Genomic DNA, 21,367 nt, shown 5'->3' on the forward strand with positions numbered 1-21,367 from the left:
TACTTTAATGTTTTAAATATGTTATGTTACTAAAATATATTATATTATTATTTATTTATATGTATGTATATAAGTATTTACATTTGTTTATATTTTATTTATTAATTTGTATAGAATGTATAGAATGCATTAATATTATTTAATATACTGTAGTTAATAGCAAAAATATTACATATATAAAAATTTATTACACTAGACCTGATCATAAGTAACCAGTCCAGCTGCAGGCTGATTCAAGAGTCCCCACTTGCTAGAAATTTTATTAACTGAACTGTAAAATGTAGTAGTAGGGCATAGGCCTAAGCCTAACTATGCCTAGATACACTATAGGTTGTTTAGCCAGATATGTTTACCTACCTAGCCTAGGCGGCCCTGTAGTTTCATTAGCAATAGTCCTACTACTTACCTAGCTACAACATGTTTTTTTTTTTAACTTTTATGTATAAACATGGCTACTGAAATGACCGTAGTAGAACCAATACCATGAATAGGCTCTCCTCTCCTTGGAATGCTATCCTTGAAATGCTGAATATTCTGAGATTCTGTATAAATCACATCCTGGCCTAAAGTATTAGTTCATAATTAACCCAGACTGCTGCTACCGGCATGTATGGTAAACTAGGCCTAGTTCTAGCAAGGGCCTGAGTCGACGACGTATGAGTAAAATTGTCGCTCCACCGGCGTGCCAATGATAAATCAGCATACTAGGCCTATAGCCATAAAACGGAAACTGATGGGAAAAGACTCAAAACAAATTTTCATTTAGTGTAACAATAACAATAATTAATAATACTATCTAATAGTAACACATGGAAATCAGTAGCTCACCTAGGCCTAAAATTGTCAAATTTAGTGAAATCAAACATGGTCTACCTGCAAAGAACTTACTTTTGTTTGTCATCGCACATAAAAAAAGAACGTGGAGGCAGGTACCTAACATAACATAGGATCCGCTGTGTGTCCAGTAATTTTCGTAACATTCGTTACCGCCTGCATTTGTAACCTTTCGCATTTTATCAGAAATATTTGCAAGATTAATTATGAGCGTTGATTGGTAGTCGGCTCGTAATCAAAGGTGTCGATTGGTACCGAGACTCACAGTCACTTACCTCGGCAAACCATTCGATGACATAGTAGCTACTTACAGTAGCCACAAAAATCAACATGGGCATTAAATTAGGGAAATTTTTTTTCATTTTGTGTCAGCATAACATGTTTCCTACATAACAGAGCACCCTATGGTCTACATACAGTATGAGCCAAACAATTGTGGTTATTCAAGGGAAACTGATTATATTTTAATTTAATTTTTATTTTTTTGCAAACTTTCGTCTTGTCTTTACCATTTTTCGATGTCGGTGTCGACACCAAAGTCTGAAGAAGGCTTACTTACAGTGGGTCATTCTGGTGGTGATTGGGCAGTACACCAAGAGACAATCCCCTACTCTTTTCTGAAGAGTGTACTGCATTCTTTAACATGCACATGGGCCAACGGCTTAAAAGTCTCATCCAAAGGACGGTACGTTGTCATAACTTGCATTCAGCCCTCCGGCTGAAGTACAAGGAGAGCAGTGATAAGAATTGAACCAGAGACATAGCTAAAACCAGTTTAGCCGACTAAGCTAAAACTGCTCTCAAATAATAATAATAATAATAAGGTTTTTACATCTGGGTGAACAAACCAACGCTGAACACAAGATACCAAAGATCTACGCTCCCATCTTAGACTCACATGTTTGTAAGATCACATGCCCTGAATCGATGTAGCTTTCAAGCCACATTCCAGTCAGTGTGCTGAGGAAGATCGTAGTGTACAGTCAAAGATTTCACAGTTGGAAATATTTTGTGTTGTGTTCAAACTTTCATTAAATTCATATACCAACACTGATGAGAGGCTGCTGTATTTTTCAAGTACCGTATTGTCTCTAATAAACGCCCCTCTTCTAATAAACGCCCCCTCTGAGATTTTTTTTTTCATTTTGTAATGAGTGCCCAATCAATTAACATGGGTAGCCAGTCTATAAAGAGGTTGACAAACAAGGAGTAATACCGTACTGTGTGCTGCTTTCTTTGATATGAAATGAAATAAATACTACTCAAAAAAGCTTACCCTAAACGTTTGATGTTTACCGTCTTCACGATCACTAGGCCTATTTTGTGTTTCTCTTATGGTATTTCGTTAGCCTTGTAAAAACAGGGTAAGCTGCAAACTGACGGCAAACGACGGGTAATCGTGTATTGTTAATGTGTCACATGTTCGACGCTGATTTGATTCAAGGTGTCTGGTCAATGAAGTCTATACTGTAGTGAGAATGTTTCTTCAAGTTGAGGACAGATGTTTTGCGTGTGGTGGTGCGGTGCTATGCCTAGTTCATGAGGCCGACAATGTTTTTGACAAGCACGCGATTGCTGTTGTGAAAGGAGAAGCACCGCGCTGCATCGTCGGCCATTTATCCCAAGAGAACTCGAAGATATTTCATTTCTTTTTGAAACACAAGGAATTATTGACGTTCAAATAACCAGCATCAAACGAAGGAACAGCAAAATAGCAGGAGGCCTGGAGATACCCTGCACATTAACTTGTTCCTCTACCAATAAAGAACATTGACCGTCTAAAGCAGCTTGTTTAGGTAATTTTTGATTTTACAATTCACCTCTAGTAAACGCCCCCTCTTTGAAAAAATGCAATGCCCCCGGGGCGTTTATTAGAGACAATATGGTATTAGAAATAATAATAATTACATCTTATAAGGCACACATCCATCTCAGAGAGCTGCTCGTAGCGCCATTTCCACCTGCAAAGAACAGCAGCCTTTTCTGCAATTTCTTTTATTATTTTCTAAAAAATTTTGTTTATTTTTTTTCTTTTTAAATAATAGTTTTTAAATATATATTGATGATGACATGACATGAACATGTTTTTTTTCCAGTAAAAAATGCAAATTTAAAATCAAACATTTTCAAGCGATTATATGAATATTTGTAGAAGCGATTGGTGCATCGGTTGTAGCTTGGACTCCCAACCTCAAGGTCGGGGGTTCGAAACTCTCGCTGTGCAAATCGCTTGTGTCCTTGGGCAATCTACGGTTGCCTCTCTCCACCCAGCAGTACAAGTGGGTACCTGGTAGGTTCCAACACAACTGCGCTGATTACTAGCCGCAATATTATGGAATAATAATATAATTTAATTTAATAATTTAATTTGGATTTGAGCATGTGAACGACATATTATTATTATTATGTTGGCCATTTACCCGAGTATTTCTACAGTGCGATTATCTTGGAAATTATACAGAAAGCTGTTACCATGTAGTGCTCCAATAACAACCTTAGGAGATCCTGTCTTCACTGTACACTTATGTCTGTTCCATGTATGTTGATAACCAGTGTCACCTATAGTATGAAATCCATTTCCACATCTCATTTCTGGGTAGACTGAACACGTCAAATTACTGACAGAATATTGTGAAACCCCAAAACAGCTATTCATTAATATTATCCTGCTGTTTTTAAATTCCACAGCTGTTCATATAGTTGACCTGTAAATTTGGAACAACCTATTTTACATAAGACAACCTCTATTTCAAAAGTCATAAAAATTACAGAAACCTGTTAAGAAAATGTCTTGCCTAACCAATTACAAGACCTTTATGAGACCTGGTCTACCAGTAGACCCCTATTAAAGTTCCACTTGTAATCACTTCTGGCTAAACTTTATATTTTCGTTGGACTATGTTGGATTTGTAGAACAACTAGACTTGATTTCTGAGTAGAATTCACTATTTATTATCACTTTGTTCACTAGATGCAAAACCCTAATCCATCAAAACCAGATTAATTATAACATATTAAACTTGAATGTTTGTGGCTAGCCAGGCTACTTACAAAGTAGCATTTAATTATTGCAATGCATTAGGCCTACTGTATTAATTACTATTAAACTAATATTATGCAACGTTTATTTAGGGTAATGAAAGTACATGTACAATAATAAAATTGACAAAGCATACTAAAATTGATCTACCATAAAGTCCTGATTAAAACAACAATCAAATATAAATGAAAGATAAAATTATCAAAACATGGACAAAAAAATATAATACTTAATATTACACTAAAATACCAACATGGAAAGTGATTCAATTAAAAAAAACGTCTTAAAGGGTGTTTTAAAATTTGAAATATAAATAGAAGTTAAAATTTAAACATTATTGAAAAATAAATTGCCATAAGTACAGTACTTAAAAAAATTAAATGAAACCTTTAAAAATAGTGATTGTTCCAGCCTCTTGCAAAACATTCAAAATGATGAATATTAGTTTTACAGATGAATGTGTCAAAATAATTAAATGTAACCCATAGTAGAACACTAAGGCAGAATGCATCTAAATAACAATAATAATAATTTGTATAGCACCTGCCGTTGAACCAACCTTGAGGCGCTTGACAACAACTAACGAAAGAGACAAGAAATTATACCTAAACTCACAGAACAATTAAAGCTTAACCAAACTAAAACCAACATTGCACCGTTTATGGCTATTAGCAATTCAAAGCGTGTACAGTAGCATAAATAAATAAACAATATGCAGTCATACCCATTACAAAATGACATTGCTATGCCGCATGGTGGTGGTGGCCGCCTTTGCTACTAATATGAAAGATTAGATGTATTATATTATTTCATAGCCTAATGATGCATAGACTTCCAAATAGAAGTTCAAAGGTTACACTAACTGTAGGTTTACCCAGGATACATATTGCTACATTAAAATAAGATAAAATGATCAGGCCTAGGCACAGAAACATACTACAGTATGTGTATAGTAGGCCTACTTTGATCAAAATTACCTCCATGGAGCCTTAAGGCCCACTCAGACAATATAAATAATGTTATTAATTTTATTTTATGGTATTTTGAATTCTGATCTTTTTTCCTTTATTTCAAAAGGAAGTACTGCTCAACACAAAGCCAAATACAGATGTACATTGTTTTTGTTAAGCATTGCTTCCTGAAATCGCTACACTGATGCTACAGTGTTTTCAATGCAATCGCTGCACTGCGTAGCGGTACTCGACGCAATCGGGAAGGCTCCCCGATGCAAGTGACCAATCAGCATCATCAAAGCTGTCGCCGATAACATGTAGCGATTGTATGGAAACCAAGTTTTACTCTTTCTCTGTATTGATGCCCTAGGCTAACATGCATAAATTTCAAATTCTGCAAATATATCCAAGTACACGAGTACCACCAGTATGTGGTCATGTGGTCACTTTATACATCATACAACAGTTATTTAAACATTAAACTTAAAATATATAGTACGAGTAAGCACAAATTTATTGAGTTAATTAAATAGCTCTTTTATGTTAATGACCTAACATTTATGCAAATAAAAAATATTTTCCAAAATAGTTTTAACAGGCAATTCAGTCTATATCTTCTTATCTTGATAAATTTAATATTGGAAAATATTGATCATTTTTCTTTAATTTCATTTATCACCTAATCTAACTTGATAAATTTAGTAATACAGTAATACTCATTCAATTAATTTTTTTTTTACTCGAGTTCAATATGTATGAGACTGAAAGCAAGATGTGAGTTTGATTTCATAATTATTTTACTTTCATCATCACAGAAACTTAAAATGGTTTTCATGACAAAACAAATAACACTTTTATTTTTTAGAACAAAAACTAAATATTAAATTTTTAATTACTTTTGTGGTATACAAAACACTTCCACTAATGATGTCAATATAATTCACATTAAGTGATTAGTGTCAGTGATGGAGTTGTTTTTCAAAAGTTATTCATCATGTGACTTCATTTACTATTCATTGCATAATTAGAAATCTAGGGATATGAGCTTGGCTTCATATAAGCTCCATTTGATGGTAGAGCAACCCAATGGTAATCAGAGCATTTAAATCCAGATGGGGACAATATGTTTTTCTCAAATTATTATCTTTATTAGTTTATAATGAAAGGTTTATCTTTCACCGCAACATTTTGTGAAGTGTTATTTAATCACTAGGTATAATCATATAGGCGTAATATCAAAATGTTATCAATGAATGTACTGTAGTGTATATTAAACATACCTCTATGTGAAGTTCAACAGGGTTATGCAATCCCAAGTTGGCATACCCTTTGTGTACCTACTGTATGCTTTGGATACCTTAGCACCTTATGGCTATAAATCCCCATTCAACTTTGCTGTTTACTTACTGTATGATTAAATACCTTAGTAAGTAATGTATTGGAATTTAATATAGCACATTATACCAATGTCTCAATGGCAACAAAATAAGGTTGTGGGGAATAATTCCGATAAATATAAATTTTCATTCTAAACAAGGACTGACAAGCAAACAACAGGTTAAGAGCATGAATCTAGGCCTCTGTACTCAAGACTAGAGTGACTATTGACCCTGTGCCATTCGATGTTTGGTGTAATCATGCGATTAGAACAGTATACAGGAGGGCAAGGAAACAATAATGCACAGGAAGTAATAACATGTTAAATGTGTTTTAATGGACTACAGAACAAATAAGTTTATAAATGCTTTACCAGATAGTAGCTCTATTCACCAGGCACAAATTTAACTATCGTTTAAAGTGCAAAAATCTCTTGCCCAAATAAATTGTGAAGTATTGCAGCTCATTCGTATTAGTAGATTAGTGCATAGTGTCTGTTTAATTCAGGCATTAAGGCAGCCCTTTTAATAATAATTTGTGCTAATTAAGATTAAATTAATGATTAAACCTTTCCCACTTAGACGGATTGGAAAACCTAATCCCAGGATGCATACTGTAGTTTTAAGTATGTTGGTCATTAGACTTCAGTAAAATAACGTCCCTCAGATGCATAGTTTAGGTTGAGGTGGTGGTATGCGATTCACTAGATTTAAGTAGAATAACAACCCTATATCCCAGGATAAATATTTTGCTTAGGGCTTTAATTTGTGTCAGCAGAACCTTAGTGAAGTAATGTTGATGTCCCTACCCCCATGATGCTTAGTTCGGTTATTATAAGGTGCAAGATCCAGCACACTGAGACCTTACAGCAGTTGACCAACAACTCTATCCCATGATGCATTTTTAATTTAAGTTGTTTGATGATAAAATTTGTCTCAAGTTTTATGTTATTTATTTGATAGGATCTTACAATTAACAGAAACATAATTTATCATATGATATTTATATATAGAACATGAGTATGGCGACTCCAAAAAATGACAGACGTGAGGCCATAATTGATTCACTTATCGCCTCACGTCTGTCATTTTGGGAGTCACCATACTCATATTCTATTTGCGAATAATCTTTATATATATTGTACATTTCCTATAACAAGTCGAAAAAATTTTACTATGAACTAAGTTAAGGTGGGATATTAGGTAGTTTATGCCGCACGACATCATAATTTATTCATCTTGCGTTGCGAAGTACGTTTATTTCAGGATTTTGCATGCTTGACGTACGTTAGTTATGGGTTTGTGCATGTGTATTTCGATTTGCTTACAAAACGGGCGGAGCTATCACGTTGCATGTTGGGTACTAACGTTAAAGTTAACGTCGTGCAGGGAAAACAACCTATTGATGCCAGTATAAACTTAATGCATAATACATAATACACCAGCAGGCATAGTTGTCTAAAGCCGGGCAATAACTGCGTTGTCCAACCGTCGGCCGACAAATCTAATTCAGCCCCCTGTGAGGGCGTGACGATACATCACCGTCTGTTGATCGTCTGTATGTTCTCCATGGGATCGTGTCGGCCGAGAGCCGTCAGGTGCAGGGAGTGCCCGGCTTAATTACATTAATCAGATACTGGCCGGGTGATGACATTTACAGCAATAAATAATGAATTAGTGCACAGAGTAGAGCAAGTGGTAATACATACGTGATATGGAAAGCCTTCCCAACACTTCCTGGTGTCCCAAAACCAAGGTTCATAAGGTACATGCGTCATACCATACACCGAAGCTACCACGTAGAATAAAAAACGCCAACTGAAACATCAATTCATGTTGAGTTTAGAAATTCTCCAATACTGTACTATCTACAATGTATTCTTAAGTACCTACTAACTTTTTGTAGTGTTTAAGTGTGCCTGATACTTCTTTATTTTAACTTTTTTAATGTTTTTCATTTCTATGCCAAACTTGTGTCAAATGATACTAAGAACAGTGTTTGGTCTAAATTATAATATTTTTTACAGAGTGAAATTATTTAATTTGAACATTCAGGAGTTAGCTGTAATTCTAAAATATTGTGTGATGTTTTTATGTCACTGGAATAAGTCACTCCCATCTTTAAAAAAAAATTTTCTAAAAAATTATATGTATTTGGCACAAAAAAAATAAATATATATGAAAAAAAAAAACACATTTAAATAACAATATTGGAAAGTATACAACACTAGGAACAGGTCAAATTCCCATCAAAACATGCATCACATTGGGGAAATGCACACAATACTTACGACTTTGCTCTGTTAAACTCTCTACAATTGATTGATGTTCTATTGTTTATATTCAAATAAAATGTCACAGTTGGCTAAGATGTACAGTAGAGCCCCTCATTTACTAACCCCAATTTTACAAATTCCCGATTTTACGAACGTAAAAATCATGTCACTGTTGTCATAAATAAAGTTTGTATTTCATGTACAAAACACACATGTGTGTCAAGACTTAATCGTTAGGCGCATGATGAAGTTTATTCACTCGGTCTTAGACGGTTTGCTGTACACTATCAGCGATCTCTACTATAATACAAAATGCAGATAATGCGCTTTGAATACACCGACATTCAACACGGCAATCCTATTTCATGTCTGCAGCCGCGAGAAAACTCCGCCCAATGCGTAAGTTGTCGGCATATCGATGAAAGTGAATGCTATTCACTTTCAAGTTTGTTTACAAACACTGTCCACTGAATAAATCATGTGTGTCTTAGCCCTAACTCTTACGTAATAGAAAAGACAAAATAATCTTCGTAATTAACCCACCTACCAAATTTATTTTAACAAATGATATTCGAATAAATTTCACACGTGCGATTACTATGTAGCATATAGGCCTACAGTCACGATTAGGTTCAACTTATAATTTTAATTAAAAATGGATTTTATTTGTCAAATCTCACTAACGTTAATCTATCATTTCATTATTTTCCCCATTAAATAACACACTGACACCCACATTTTCTTTTTAACTTTATTATTCATTATATAAATGTTAATGTAGACATAGAACAATCATATTGCATACAAAAAAAAAAAAGTCCAAGTGCTGTGTCTACAGCCAATCAGCGCTCTTCTTTTAATAAGTGAACCCCTGGTTTCCAGGTTATTCTCTACAGGTATTTACTTGACGCCACAAGAACATGAATGGAGTGAAAAACGTTGTTGCGTTACTTGCCCTGTTGCGGCGTCCACAGAACTGTAATTTTTTCGTTAGCTAGAAGATAAATCATATACTGTAGGCCTATTAATAATATTTGTATACACATTAACAAGTATGTATAGTACTGCACATTTATGATCATTATTTTGAATTTCTTTCGAGCGCAAACTTTTGTTCCAATCCAACAAAATTCCAGTCCAGGCCTAGCCTAGCTCAGCCTAGTATATCGGTAGTGTAAATACATAGGAATTTCACACAACCCCGATTTTACATACAAATGATTTTTAAGAACGCCTCTAGGCCCGTCCTGTACGTAAATGAGGGGTTCTACTGTATATCAATCAATTACTCAATCCAATTTACATTGACAGTCTTAATGTAGGGTTGGTATAGCAGGTCTACTATCTGCATCATTTAAGGACTGCTTGTTGGCCTAGGTTTTAAACAAAACAACATCCACACAATAGCATTATCAGTGGACAAACATTCTAATAATTACGCATAGATATGTTTGCACTTTTTAAAAACTGCATTATTTATTATTATATTATGATGGTTAGCATTCGAATTTACAATTCATTTTGAGTTCAGGTTACCTGGTTTCTGAAAACTTTGTCAAGGTGCTTGGCCGCCCATAGTTCCTGCGAATTCGAAACCATCTTTCTACTTGTCTTTCAGACCAATCAAGCTGCTTTGCAAGACCCGTTAGCCGTGCTTTATCTGGATTATGGGTGACGGAATTATATGCTTTTTCCAGAATCGTGTTTGGTTCAGGTTTACGATTGGGGTTCTGTTTGATTCCCAGGAGTCTTCCAAATGGCATACCAATCAACCTTCAATAGAAAAATGAATTGAATCCATTAAATATTAAAGCAATGTGCTAATGTGCATTTATCTGTGTGGTAAATGACAACAATGCACGTTAATGTATACTTATCTATGTAACACCAATGCACGTTAATGTATACTTATCTATGTAACACCAATGCATGCTAATGTACCTAGTACAATTATCTGTGATATTTATGTAGACATCTATTAAAAAATAATGCATGGCTCATGAAATGTTTAACACTGCAATTTTATAACAAAATACAAGATAAAATCTCATTTGTCCCTATTAAAATAGAATTCTTCCTATCTTCCTATATATACAAGATTTGGTGTTAATAATAAAATAAATGATAACAAAAACAATGAAAAATACAGAAATAATAATAATAGTTACAATATATCGATTTTGGTATTGACAATTGGAGATGAAATGTAACTGATTATAATTCATATTATATCATATTATCTACTCATGGAATCTTAACAAATCTCTTAAAACAAACAAATACTACAAGTATTAAACAATTACGTTCTTTTATTGCAACATAAATGCTTTGTTTTATAGTAGCAGATTTCCAACACTGCAAAAGTCATGTAAAGTCAAGTGAGCCAGCAGTAATGCAAAATCAATTATATGAAAATACAAGTAGTTTGAATCTTTGCATGCAACCAACATCTTAAGTGCTTAGGCAAATTAACAAGCTATTGTTCCATTAATATTAATTGTTCGGAGCTCTGATATCTTTTATTTTTTAAAACTGTTTACCATGTTGGCAAGGAAACCTTCACTGTGTAGAATCAATAAAGTTAAAGTTCACTAAACTTCTTATTAAATATCCATAAAACAGCTAAATTTATTGGCTACAGAAATTCACAATCATTTATGTTGATTGTAAATGAATGATTCCGTTAAGACCAAAACAAATTTGTTGTTGCCCAGTCAAGTAACTTTTGAAAACCAGAGCCAGTCGATCAGTAGTTTTTGGTAAAAATTGCTCATGGTGTAGAAATACTGTTCGTAGTACAGGTACCAATGGTTAAGTACCAATTTAATGCTTTACAGTATGAAGTGTTAACCTTTTGGTATTTCGTATGCAAACATTCATACAGGAACTTTGCAATCAATAATAAAATCTTATCATTGTACAGTGTACACCTACAGTGTTAATGTTGTAAAGGTAAACAGTGGAGTTGGGATCAATTTGACCTCTGATCAGTAATGAGTACATAAAGATGTCTGCATGCAAAATTCAATAAAAACAATGAATAATTTATTAGCAGAATTAGAAGATATCTCATTGATAAGTATAAGGCTACCACCTCCTAACTCTAGACAATAAAAGAATTGCATGCTGATAAAATAAACAATTTGGATAACCTAGGCACATTTTAAACAATTTGGGAGAATTTTAAAAGTAAAACTTATTGAAACACACAGAAACAAATCAGAATGAATTTTATTGTCATGAAATTCCAAGGTTAGTCACACATGCTTTTAACACGTTGACTGCCAGACCTTTTTTTACGGTTCCTTCCTGTGTGCCAAAACAAGTTTACATGTACAAACATACTTTTTTGAAATTTTATCTTAGTCATATATCATCAAATAATAAATTGGCGGGAAAATATTAGGGGGCGAGTATACTCGTCGATGGCACTGTGATAGAACTTTTTACTCACTATGCCAAGTGCGAGTTATCTCGTGTTCTTTTTGCATGGGTTGGTATATGTTCAAAGGGCGCCCCCACTTGTACCGCTCGAGTGTACTACCGGCAACATAACACAACAACATACATATGTCATTTGTACGTTATCGTCTAGGTGTATCTTCCCCGAACTACCAGCCGTTGAGTCTGTGGTCCTACTATAAACGCTAGAATGTTCCCCCGTTTTTGACGAGTATACTCGTTCCTGGCACCCTCAGCAACACCCTGTGGGCGAGTATACTCGTCGTTGGCAGCCAACGTGTTAAAAAGCAAAGTTGATTTTGGTAAATTCTATGTAAAATCACAAATTATTGATGGTACTATAGGATAGGGCTACAGTTTGGCACTAATGAACTGTCTTCCACCACCACTTCTTAGAGCTTCAGGAATACAAAGCATTCCAAAAGTATAAGTTCTCTATTTAATAATCTTAGTAATAATGCTTGCTACTGTATGTCCTTCAGTATCCATTATTCATTATTACCAAATAAAAAGTTCTTGTCTACACATTTACCTGGGCAGATTCAGATTTTTTTAGATGAGAATGCAACAATTTCATAGGCTTACCGAATCCTTAGTTAGATACAGATAAATTGTATAAAAGTATTGTAGTTCCCCGGGTACAGTCCAAAATCGGGTATAATCTCACCCGACTTTACGCCCAACTTCGCGTACAGGTATTTTACTGGGCAAAGTCCCAATAATTTGGGTAGTGAATTTTACAAATGCTCATAAAAAAAATATAGGAATTGGCTCCGAATTCGGTAGACCCTTCCAATTGATTAGACCAGACGTAAGTTGACGTAAAGTTGAATACAAAGCTCATCCTTGTAAATTCTTGTTATTTATTGTTGCTAAAAATAACCAACAGCTAACTGTGGCTAAAAAGGCAAAAAATGCAATTAAATTGTCTTGCGTTGGAACGGCCATGTGCGGTCTTTCACATTGCATGATGGGTGACTGGATTGGATAGTTATCTCCGTAAATGTTGCCTATAGTTCACCTGCAGTGTAATGGGCGGCCTGCAGGGAATTTTAAATAAAATTGGCAGTACTGTACTCTATTCATTCTTAAGACAAGGTTAGGCCTAGCCCGAGGTACTGCAAGACCAAGAGTACGGTGTTCTCTCCCCATTTGATGCCTGAGTAAAGTCTGATTTCTTTACTGGAATATACTGTAGTTTTGGATAGGCTATTGAATTGTAGGGCAAATGAACCTGCCACTTAGCAAAATGATCGTCATTTTTGGTTCATGCACAGGGAAATCCCCAGGTATAAACTCACCCACCCCCCCCCCTTCCTCCAAAATCGGACCAATTTTACATTCATGAGGGGTGGGTATACCCAGGGAACTACATAATGGTATGAATCCTGTACAGTTTCATGAAATGTTGTATAAGTATTTTGATGCCACTTTCTGTGAAAAAATAATAGACAGTCAGTGGAAGAACGTCCCTGAACTAAAAAAAGTAGTATAAATAGTGCCTTCCCCCTCTCATTACTGGTGAGAGGGGGTTTAAGTAAATAGTGCCTTCCCTTGCTCATTACTGGTAAGAGGGGGTTTAAGTAAATAGTGCCTTCCCCCTCTCATTACTGGTGAGAGGGGGTTTAAGTAAATAGTGCCTTCCCTCTCTCATTACTGGTAAGAGGGGGTTTAAGTAAATAGTGCCTTCCCCCTCTCATTACTGGTGAGAGGGGGTTTAAGTAAATAGTGCCTTCCCTCTCTCATTACTGGTGAGAGGGGGTTTAAGTGGTGCCAGTGCCCTGGGAGAAAACAATTTTAAAAACAATGAGGTGTATTTAGGAAAAAATATTCTAAATGACATTCAGATAGTCAATGTAATTACAGTATCTAGTACATAATACTTAGACAACTAAATGGTTTAATTAAATTTCTTTTGATCAAATTGCCTGACCGAGTTTATATTCTATTTTCACAATAGATTTTTCTCAAGAGTGACGTTATCTACTCTCTGTTATTACATCTGTAATCGTCCGAATTACGCATCTAATTACATTATAAAGCTATAGCTTCGGGGGCTTTTCCCCCGGATCCCCTCACGACAGATTTTGTGTACAGACACATTATATCTACATGATGCATTCTTCTATTTTATGCAACTACATCACAGCGCATCATGGACATTACATCTCCACATTATGTAAATTATGCATTCTCTAATTAGATTTTGCAACAACATAATCATCAATGCCACACATGTATTATATACCACTTAACATTTCATCTACAACAATCAAGGGTTTAGCCAGCGTCATTTGGATGGCCAAAAATTATTTAGGACAGCCACTGAAATGGCTTGGCCTACTCAGCTCAGCCTAGCCGGGCCTGGTCTAGCTTTAGCAAATTCTTTATATTCTTGAAATCTATCAATGTTGCACTGCATTAAACTAAAGCATTTTACGTTCGATAAACAACCTTTGGAGACTTAAACTTATTGTTGTTTTTCATAATGACATTCAGTCGGTATTCTCAAAAAGGCTAGGCTAAACCATTGTCTACCCAGTGGAAATTTCTCTTACAACAAGTGCATGTTGCATTAAAAACATATTTATAACCACCTGGAAAATGGACGGTTCTAATTCGCCCACAATGCATGTACGTGGTTTTGCAAATTTACAGTACTTGAGATTAGGTTCTCCAAGATATAGTTTTGTTCATAACTCCCCGGTTGTAATTAATTCATAAAATACCGTAAAGCAGATTTGTTGTTAACATCAAAAGTTAAATTTTAATAGTCAACAAAACAGAGTAAGCCTAGGCCTATACATCTCTCGATTCGGAGGCCCTAGAGAAGAACTTACACTAGACTAGGGCAGGAGATGAAGATGCATCTACATAGTAGGTATCACAAGTGATTTTTTTCTTATGTCTAGATATGTCTAATTCTATTTTATTCATAAGGAGACAAAAAAAAGAAATAAAATACTTTTTATTTGAAGCAAATCGGCTGAATACTTTTCATTTTATGAACAATTTTGTATTTTACTGAGATGAGGAACTAAAGCCTCAATCGCACTGGATTTATTTCAGTAAAAGTAACCGTCTTGTCGGTAAGTTTGACCGAAAAAATCCAGTGCGGATAGTCACGCTCGGTTAACTTGACTGTCGCCGCCGGTTATTTTTCGGGAGTGAAATTTACTCAGGAATTCCTACCGAGCTACTTTGACCAGCCTTGAAAATCCAATGCGAACAGCCACAAGTCCGTTAAATTAACCAAATCCCGAGCCTCATTGTTCATTGGGTGACCTTTATCGTTCTGTGAAGCACTGGCGCATGCGTATAATTAGTTGACCTGTTTCTTCTCATTGTTTTGGTTTATTGATGTGTACATTTCGATTTTCACACAAATTTTATACTACTGTGCTGTATATTGATCATACGAATATCGTACTATTCGACTAGTTGATCATAAACCATTATTTTCTAACGTGTTACTTTACCTTTTATATTAGTATGGCATGGAATGACATTTTTCTTGATTTTTTCCAACGATTCGGTAAGAACTAGCTAGAAAGTAAGTGCAAATCAGCGCGCGAAACAGATCAAGGGATCAGAAGGCTATAGGTCATGTCAGTACGGGTCATGTTACGGGTCAAAATGTACCGCCCTCAATAGTTAGTTTTACACTACTCGGGGAAAACTAACCGAGTTGAAAAGTCCAAGTGCGATTGACGGTAACATTTACCCTAGAAATGTTTACCGTGATGACAGTTACATATTCCCAAAATTTAATCCAGTGCGATTGAGGCTTTAGAGTAATTTGCGTAATTTCTTATAATATCAATTTTCTTATCACACATAAACACAATAAACTAACTAAATGAGAATTTGTACTACAAATTGGGTTAAATGTGTTATATTTTATATTTATTGTCACATATCATTCACACACTCGTTAAATATCAACCATTTTGAAAAATTAACATCTTGAAAATCACATTAAGCACAACTATACAGACAGCATTGGCGTCAAAATAAGCGTTTCAGCCATGTTTGTGACCCACGTACACAAAAAGTAACAAGTTACACACGGTTTCTTCTGTAATTTCTTCAAGCACTAGTTATAGGCTATACACTTAATTTTTTTCAGTTAGCACAGACTCTTAAATTTTGAGGTATGGGGGGAACGAAAATACAAAAATGAGCAAAAATGACAATTGTCCCAATACCCGAAATTGAAATTTTCTCACGAATTAAAATTTTGGTGCATTATTACCTTTATATGAACAATAATGAACATTGTTATCATCATTTAAATGAAAATCAAGAATACCACATCTTCCCTCACCCAATCCCCTACCACTCCACCCCTTGCCCTACCACTTCACCCCCTCTCCTACCACTTCACCCCCTCCCCTACCTACTGTACTCTGCCACTTCCCCAATGCAATAGTAAAACATGGGCTTAAGACTACTGGCACCTGTTTAAATACACCCCCCACCAAACCTCCTCCCCCACGCAACAGTAAAATTGGGTTCAGGACTGGCACTTGTTAAACCCCTACCCCTGCTTGGGTTATAATTAAATTTGGCTCTAGATGGGAATTATTCACCTCTCCCTCCCCCCCCCCCCCCCCCACCCCCAGCCCGGCAATACAGTAGTTAATTCGCCATAGCTTAACAGGTCGTTCCATTGTAATAAAACGGGTACTCTACCTTTTGAGTAGTTAATAATACATCGTCTAAGGCCTAGGCTAAATACACATTGTTCGAATTCATTAAACTGTTAATCAAACAACTTAGCCTAGATACTGCTTTATATACTGGTGATTTAAATAGTTATTACCTAGAATGGAGCCTTGGAATTGCACCTACAGTACTAGGCCCTACTAACACTAGATCGCTGCGGCGAGCTGTGTCGCAGTTGATGCCTCACCACTCAGGTCATGAACTTCCTGCTTGTTAAATCGCGCTTGCGCACTTCCCGAGAGGGGTTATATTTTCAATTTATGTATTAAATTGATGTTTATAAAATTACCTACACTAGGATGTAAAAATCTATTATTAATTTTGATTATAACTGTTTAAAATTTAGACGTAAACTTTAGAAATGCTTTTTTAGCCCAGTACGAACAAAGATTTTTATACAGTTTTGAAGCTTACAACAACAGCTATCAAATGACGTCAGTTTTGTACATGAACTCTTGACCGGGAAAGCCGCTGGAGCATTTAAAATAACTAGGCCCCTCTGAAAATCCCTGCAGCGATGGCCGACGCGAAACGGAACAGCGAACAGTGTGCTGTGCTTCGGCGGTCGTACGGAATGAATGGTACGTGATACAAGTAAAATAACAACATTAAATGAGAAAGGAGACATTTATCTTTCTTTTGATATAAATTTTATTGAAAACGGTTAAGAATAATGCTAAGAAAAATAAAATTGAAAAAGAGCAATTTTCAATAATATAACCTCATTTCCAACAGTAAGCACGCGGCTGTTGGCATACCTATACATAGCCTAGAAAAATAATGTGCCTAAACAACCGTAGCCACAGGTAGTCTACACTGAAATACGTCTATAACTGAAATATCTTTGTGATAGCTAATTCAACACTATTCCTTTGTGAAGACAAAATTCCAATAATTAAACACTTTTAAATGCACTCAAATGGTCATAACTTTCATTTTTATTTTTTTTTTACGTACGGAGGGGGATACCCTCTCCCAAACCTGCTCCCACTCGAGGCTACGGCCCTCGGCTGTCATTACAGTTCGTGCCAATTTCTTCATCTTTCATTTTTGATGGCCTATTTTTTTTTTTTTTTTTCTGGCTAAACCCTTGACAACAATACATAGACAGAAATATAATGGAATAGATGGAATGAAGCCACTGCTGCAGTGGTATTTTACTGTTTCAAGTGAAACCATTCATCACATTATAAATTGGCAATTATTTAATGCATGCTTGCTCACCTTAGATTTTGAATTCAATTCTGGGGGTCATTGTAAATCTGTGGTTAGCATACTATGATAATCAACACTATATTACTGAAGGAATGGTAAACCAATTGAATGGAGTCAATGAAAAGAATATCAATAGAATGGAAATGGCCAATGGAAAGTTAAAATGATGTGGCCAATAGGAAGTGACCAATATAAATAGATAGCTAGTAGAATGGAGGTGGCTAGTAGAATTGGAATGGCAAGTGGAATGGGGATGGCCTGGGGATAGTCAACAGAATGGAAATGGTCAGTAGACAAATGGACAAAGTGGTCATGAGAATAGAGTGGAATGGAGATGACCAATGGAATAGAAAGAACCACTGAGTAGAATGAGGTGGCCAGTGAAAAGTCATTTACTATAGAAGGAGATGGGCAAAGGAGTGCAAGTGGTTGCACACTGCATTATGATAATGTAATATTTAAATTGAAAACATTAATGAAATAAAAGGCTGTTAAAATAGTCAGCAGACATAATGGAGAAGGGAGAGAACATTAGACACCATAAAGAAAAAAATACTATTTACTAATGAAGTAGTTAACTTTAGATCAATAATACACTTAAAGGAAAGTGTTGCGATTCTAAAAAAGAAAATTGCATCAAGGAGATCAATAACAGAATGTAGAGCTCATGCAGTCTGTGAGTTTACAAATAGATTATGCCTCCTGACATATGACATCATGACAGAGCATGTAAATCAAACTGCTCTTAAGAATGGGTAAGAGGCAGTGTTCACTTGGCATCTTAATTTGATATGACATGCATACAAAAAAAAGCAATTACATAGCATCCAAGAGAATGATTGAAATACAATGTAAGTTTAGCAGCTTATTAGAGCAAAGGTATTGAATATCCCATACTTAATATTTACAATCTCTCTGAATAATGCAAATCACAAATTAAAGTAGCAACTCTGGCAATACCACTTATCCTAAGTATCATCTAATGAAGCTGGCATTGACTGGCAGCAAAAGCTTGTGCCTAATAACATTACATCTTTAAAGTTACAGTACTGTATTCTCAGAGTGCTGCCTCGTCATTACCTGTTGTTATCATTCAGAATAACACGGCTTCACAAATATTTTTACTGCAAAGTATCAAGTAATGGTCTATGGTGATCAAGTAGTGGCGGATCCAAGGGGGTTCCTTGAAAGAAGCGTAACAAAATACTACTGGGTCCTGGCTTACAAAAGGCATGCTAACTTACCTAGGCATAGGTTGGCAGACTAGACAAACTAGGCTTAGCCCACCTAGCCTTTAATTAAATAAAATTGTACCCACTGTTTTTGGTTTGACGTCGCAATAATTTATGTACGAAAGTGCATTCTTCAGGCCCTTGGTCCATCGATCCATAGAAGAAAGAATACGTATCCAACTCTCAATCTTGTGGGAATACAATGATATTGCCAATTTCTTGGATTTTTTTCTCTATGTATAGGCCTAAAGAATGAGAAAAATTACCTGACATTTTTCAAGAGGGAAAAAAATCTGAATTTCTTAAAGGTCATTAAGACTCCTTAGAAGTTGGGAAAGCTCATTTCTGGCCATCTAGGAATCAAAATGTTCCCCAGGTGGGGGTCCCGGGGATTTTACCCCCTTCATTTTGGGGTTTTTTAGAAACATTTTGAAACCCCTCTTACAAAACCTGGATCTGGACCCCATGTCAAGTACAACTTTAGGTTCATAAAACCAATGGTAGATCCTGGGTCGCATGACAGCAACTCGACCCCCATAGTAATAACTTTGCCCCATCAAAGTGTTCAACACATTAGCAAAGGCCTAGCCACATATCAGCACCTTGGCCCCAGCAGTGGCTAATTCTTCCTATATCATAAGTTACACTTGGTAACTTGACTTTACTGTACAGCAAACACTTGGCTGGTAATCATTTAAGGATTGTAATATAAACACAGTTTAAATTTATTTAAAGAATATTTCATTGGAAGTTAATTATTTTAATAAAATAATTCACTTTTTTATTTTCATAAACCTCAACTTTTGTTTGTTTCACAACAGATGGTATATTTCAGTAGCTGAACTGTTAAGCTGTCTTTGGTACTGGTTATTTTTTTGAATAAAACAAATCACTTTTTTTATTTTTATATCAACAAATGCTATTGCATATTTCATTAAGTTGTCTTTAGTACTGGTAGTGTCAGTCAGACCATGTTGTGCCATACAATGCCCACTGACCTAGTAACTTGGCTTTATACAAAAATAATGGTAATAAATCATCAACTTTTTAGAGAGAATATGACCTGCTAATTTCACATTGATATTCAGGCAAACAATGAGATTTCCAGTACATGTAAAACCTCAATACTGTATTAAAACAATATAATTTCTAACTTATAGCAACCTCCAAAGACACACATACTGAACACTAATACATTACCTTAGGTTTATAGCCATCCTTAAAATCCAGCATAAATCAAAACAGAGCAAATGTAGTAAAATGATACTGCACTTTGCCTGAGAACTTAACTTACTCAATAACTGTCATTAAAATATTGTGACAAGCTTTTAATACAGGTTCTTTTTTTATACTGATTAAACCTAAAAACAGGGAATACACACAAGATTGAAGAGAAGAGAAGAATATTACTAGGTGGTAAAATAATATAAACAAACTTGACAAAGAGGCATCGGGGAATTTTAATATAACAAGTTGAGCCTTATAACAAAATTAATTGTAAAACTGTAAATAAATTAATATAAAAACCTAGAGGATCCACTGATTAGTTTCAAATAAAACAAAAAGAGTACCTCTAAACAGGCAGTTTGAGATTCAAGCTTTTGATCTATTTGATCACTTTTAAGGATATTGATTTAGAAAATCTCACCCATCAATATTTTTGGGTGTTAGGAACTATTAATTAGTTCTAATTACCATCAAAATACTAAGTGATCATTTTTTCCCTTCTAAGTTCCAGTGGAAAATAATAATGTGATAATTTATAATATACAGAAACTTTACGAAACCAAAGAAAATCTCGTCTGTAAAAAATGTGTATGTAAAGTATGCCTACAGGCTAGGACAATGCATACTAAGGAGGTAGGCCTACAGTATGGCATAGCAATGCAGATTTTCCAGAATCAATCAAATCAGATGGTAAGTTGTAAAATAATGACAGGTAGATAGGTTTTGAATCAGGGCTAGAAATTAGTGGTCGCCCATGGCGACCTTTTTTGGCGTCGGGCGATAAATGTTTTGGGTATCGCCCCGTTTGTCGACCCTTACTATTTTGGATTGGTGAAAAAATAACCAACTACTTTTAGCCATTTTGGCGAAGGCTTAAAATTATTTAAAAATTTCAAATACTTGCTAAAATACATCGTTTTTTTTCCCGTCCGAGCTCCATTTTTCGCCAATCCATCATAGCCATGCGAAGTTTATTTGTGTTGTTGTATTGGTAGTCTAGCTGCAAACGTCATTGTGTGCTTCG

General features: G+C 35.3%; 1 protein-coding gene across 1 annotated transcript in view; it reads right to left on the reverse strand.

Annotated features, from left to right (window-relative positions):
• Positions 1–21,367, reverse strand: part of LOC117106772 (ceramide synthase 6-like) — a 49,792-nt gene that overhangs the window by 18,983 nt on the left and 9,442 nt on the right. The window contains exons 2-3 of the mRNA XM_033248210.1: positions 10,016–10,252; positions 7,913–8,021 (exon numbers count right to left, since the gene is read on the reverse strand). Coding sequence (XP_033104101.1) covers positions 7,913–8,021; positions 10,016–10,252 — 346 coding nt within the window. The remainder of the gene's footprint in view (positions 1–7,912; positions 8,022–10,015; positions 10,253–21,367) is intronic.

The sequence above is a fragment of the Anneissia japonica genome, unplaced genomic scaffold, assembly GCF_011630105.1.
Source record: "Anneissia japonica isolate Jap-2015-1 unplaced genomic scaffold, ASM1163010v1 scaffold2471_len1564793_cov202, whole genome shotgun sequence".
In the NCBI taxonomy this organism is placed as follows: Eukaryota; Metazoa; Echinodermata; class Crinoidea; order Comatulida; family Comatulidae; genus Anneissia; species Anneissia japonica.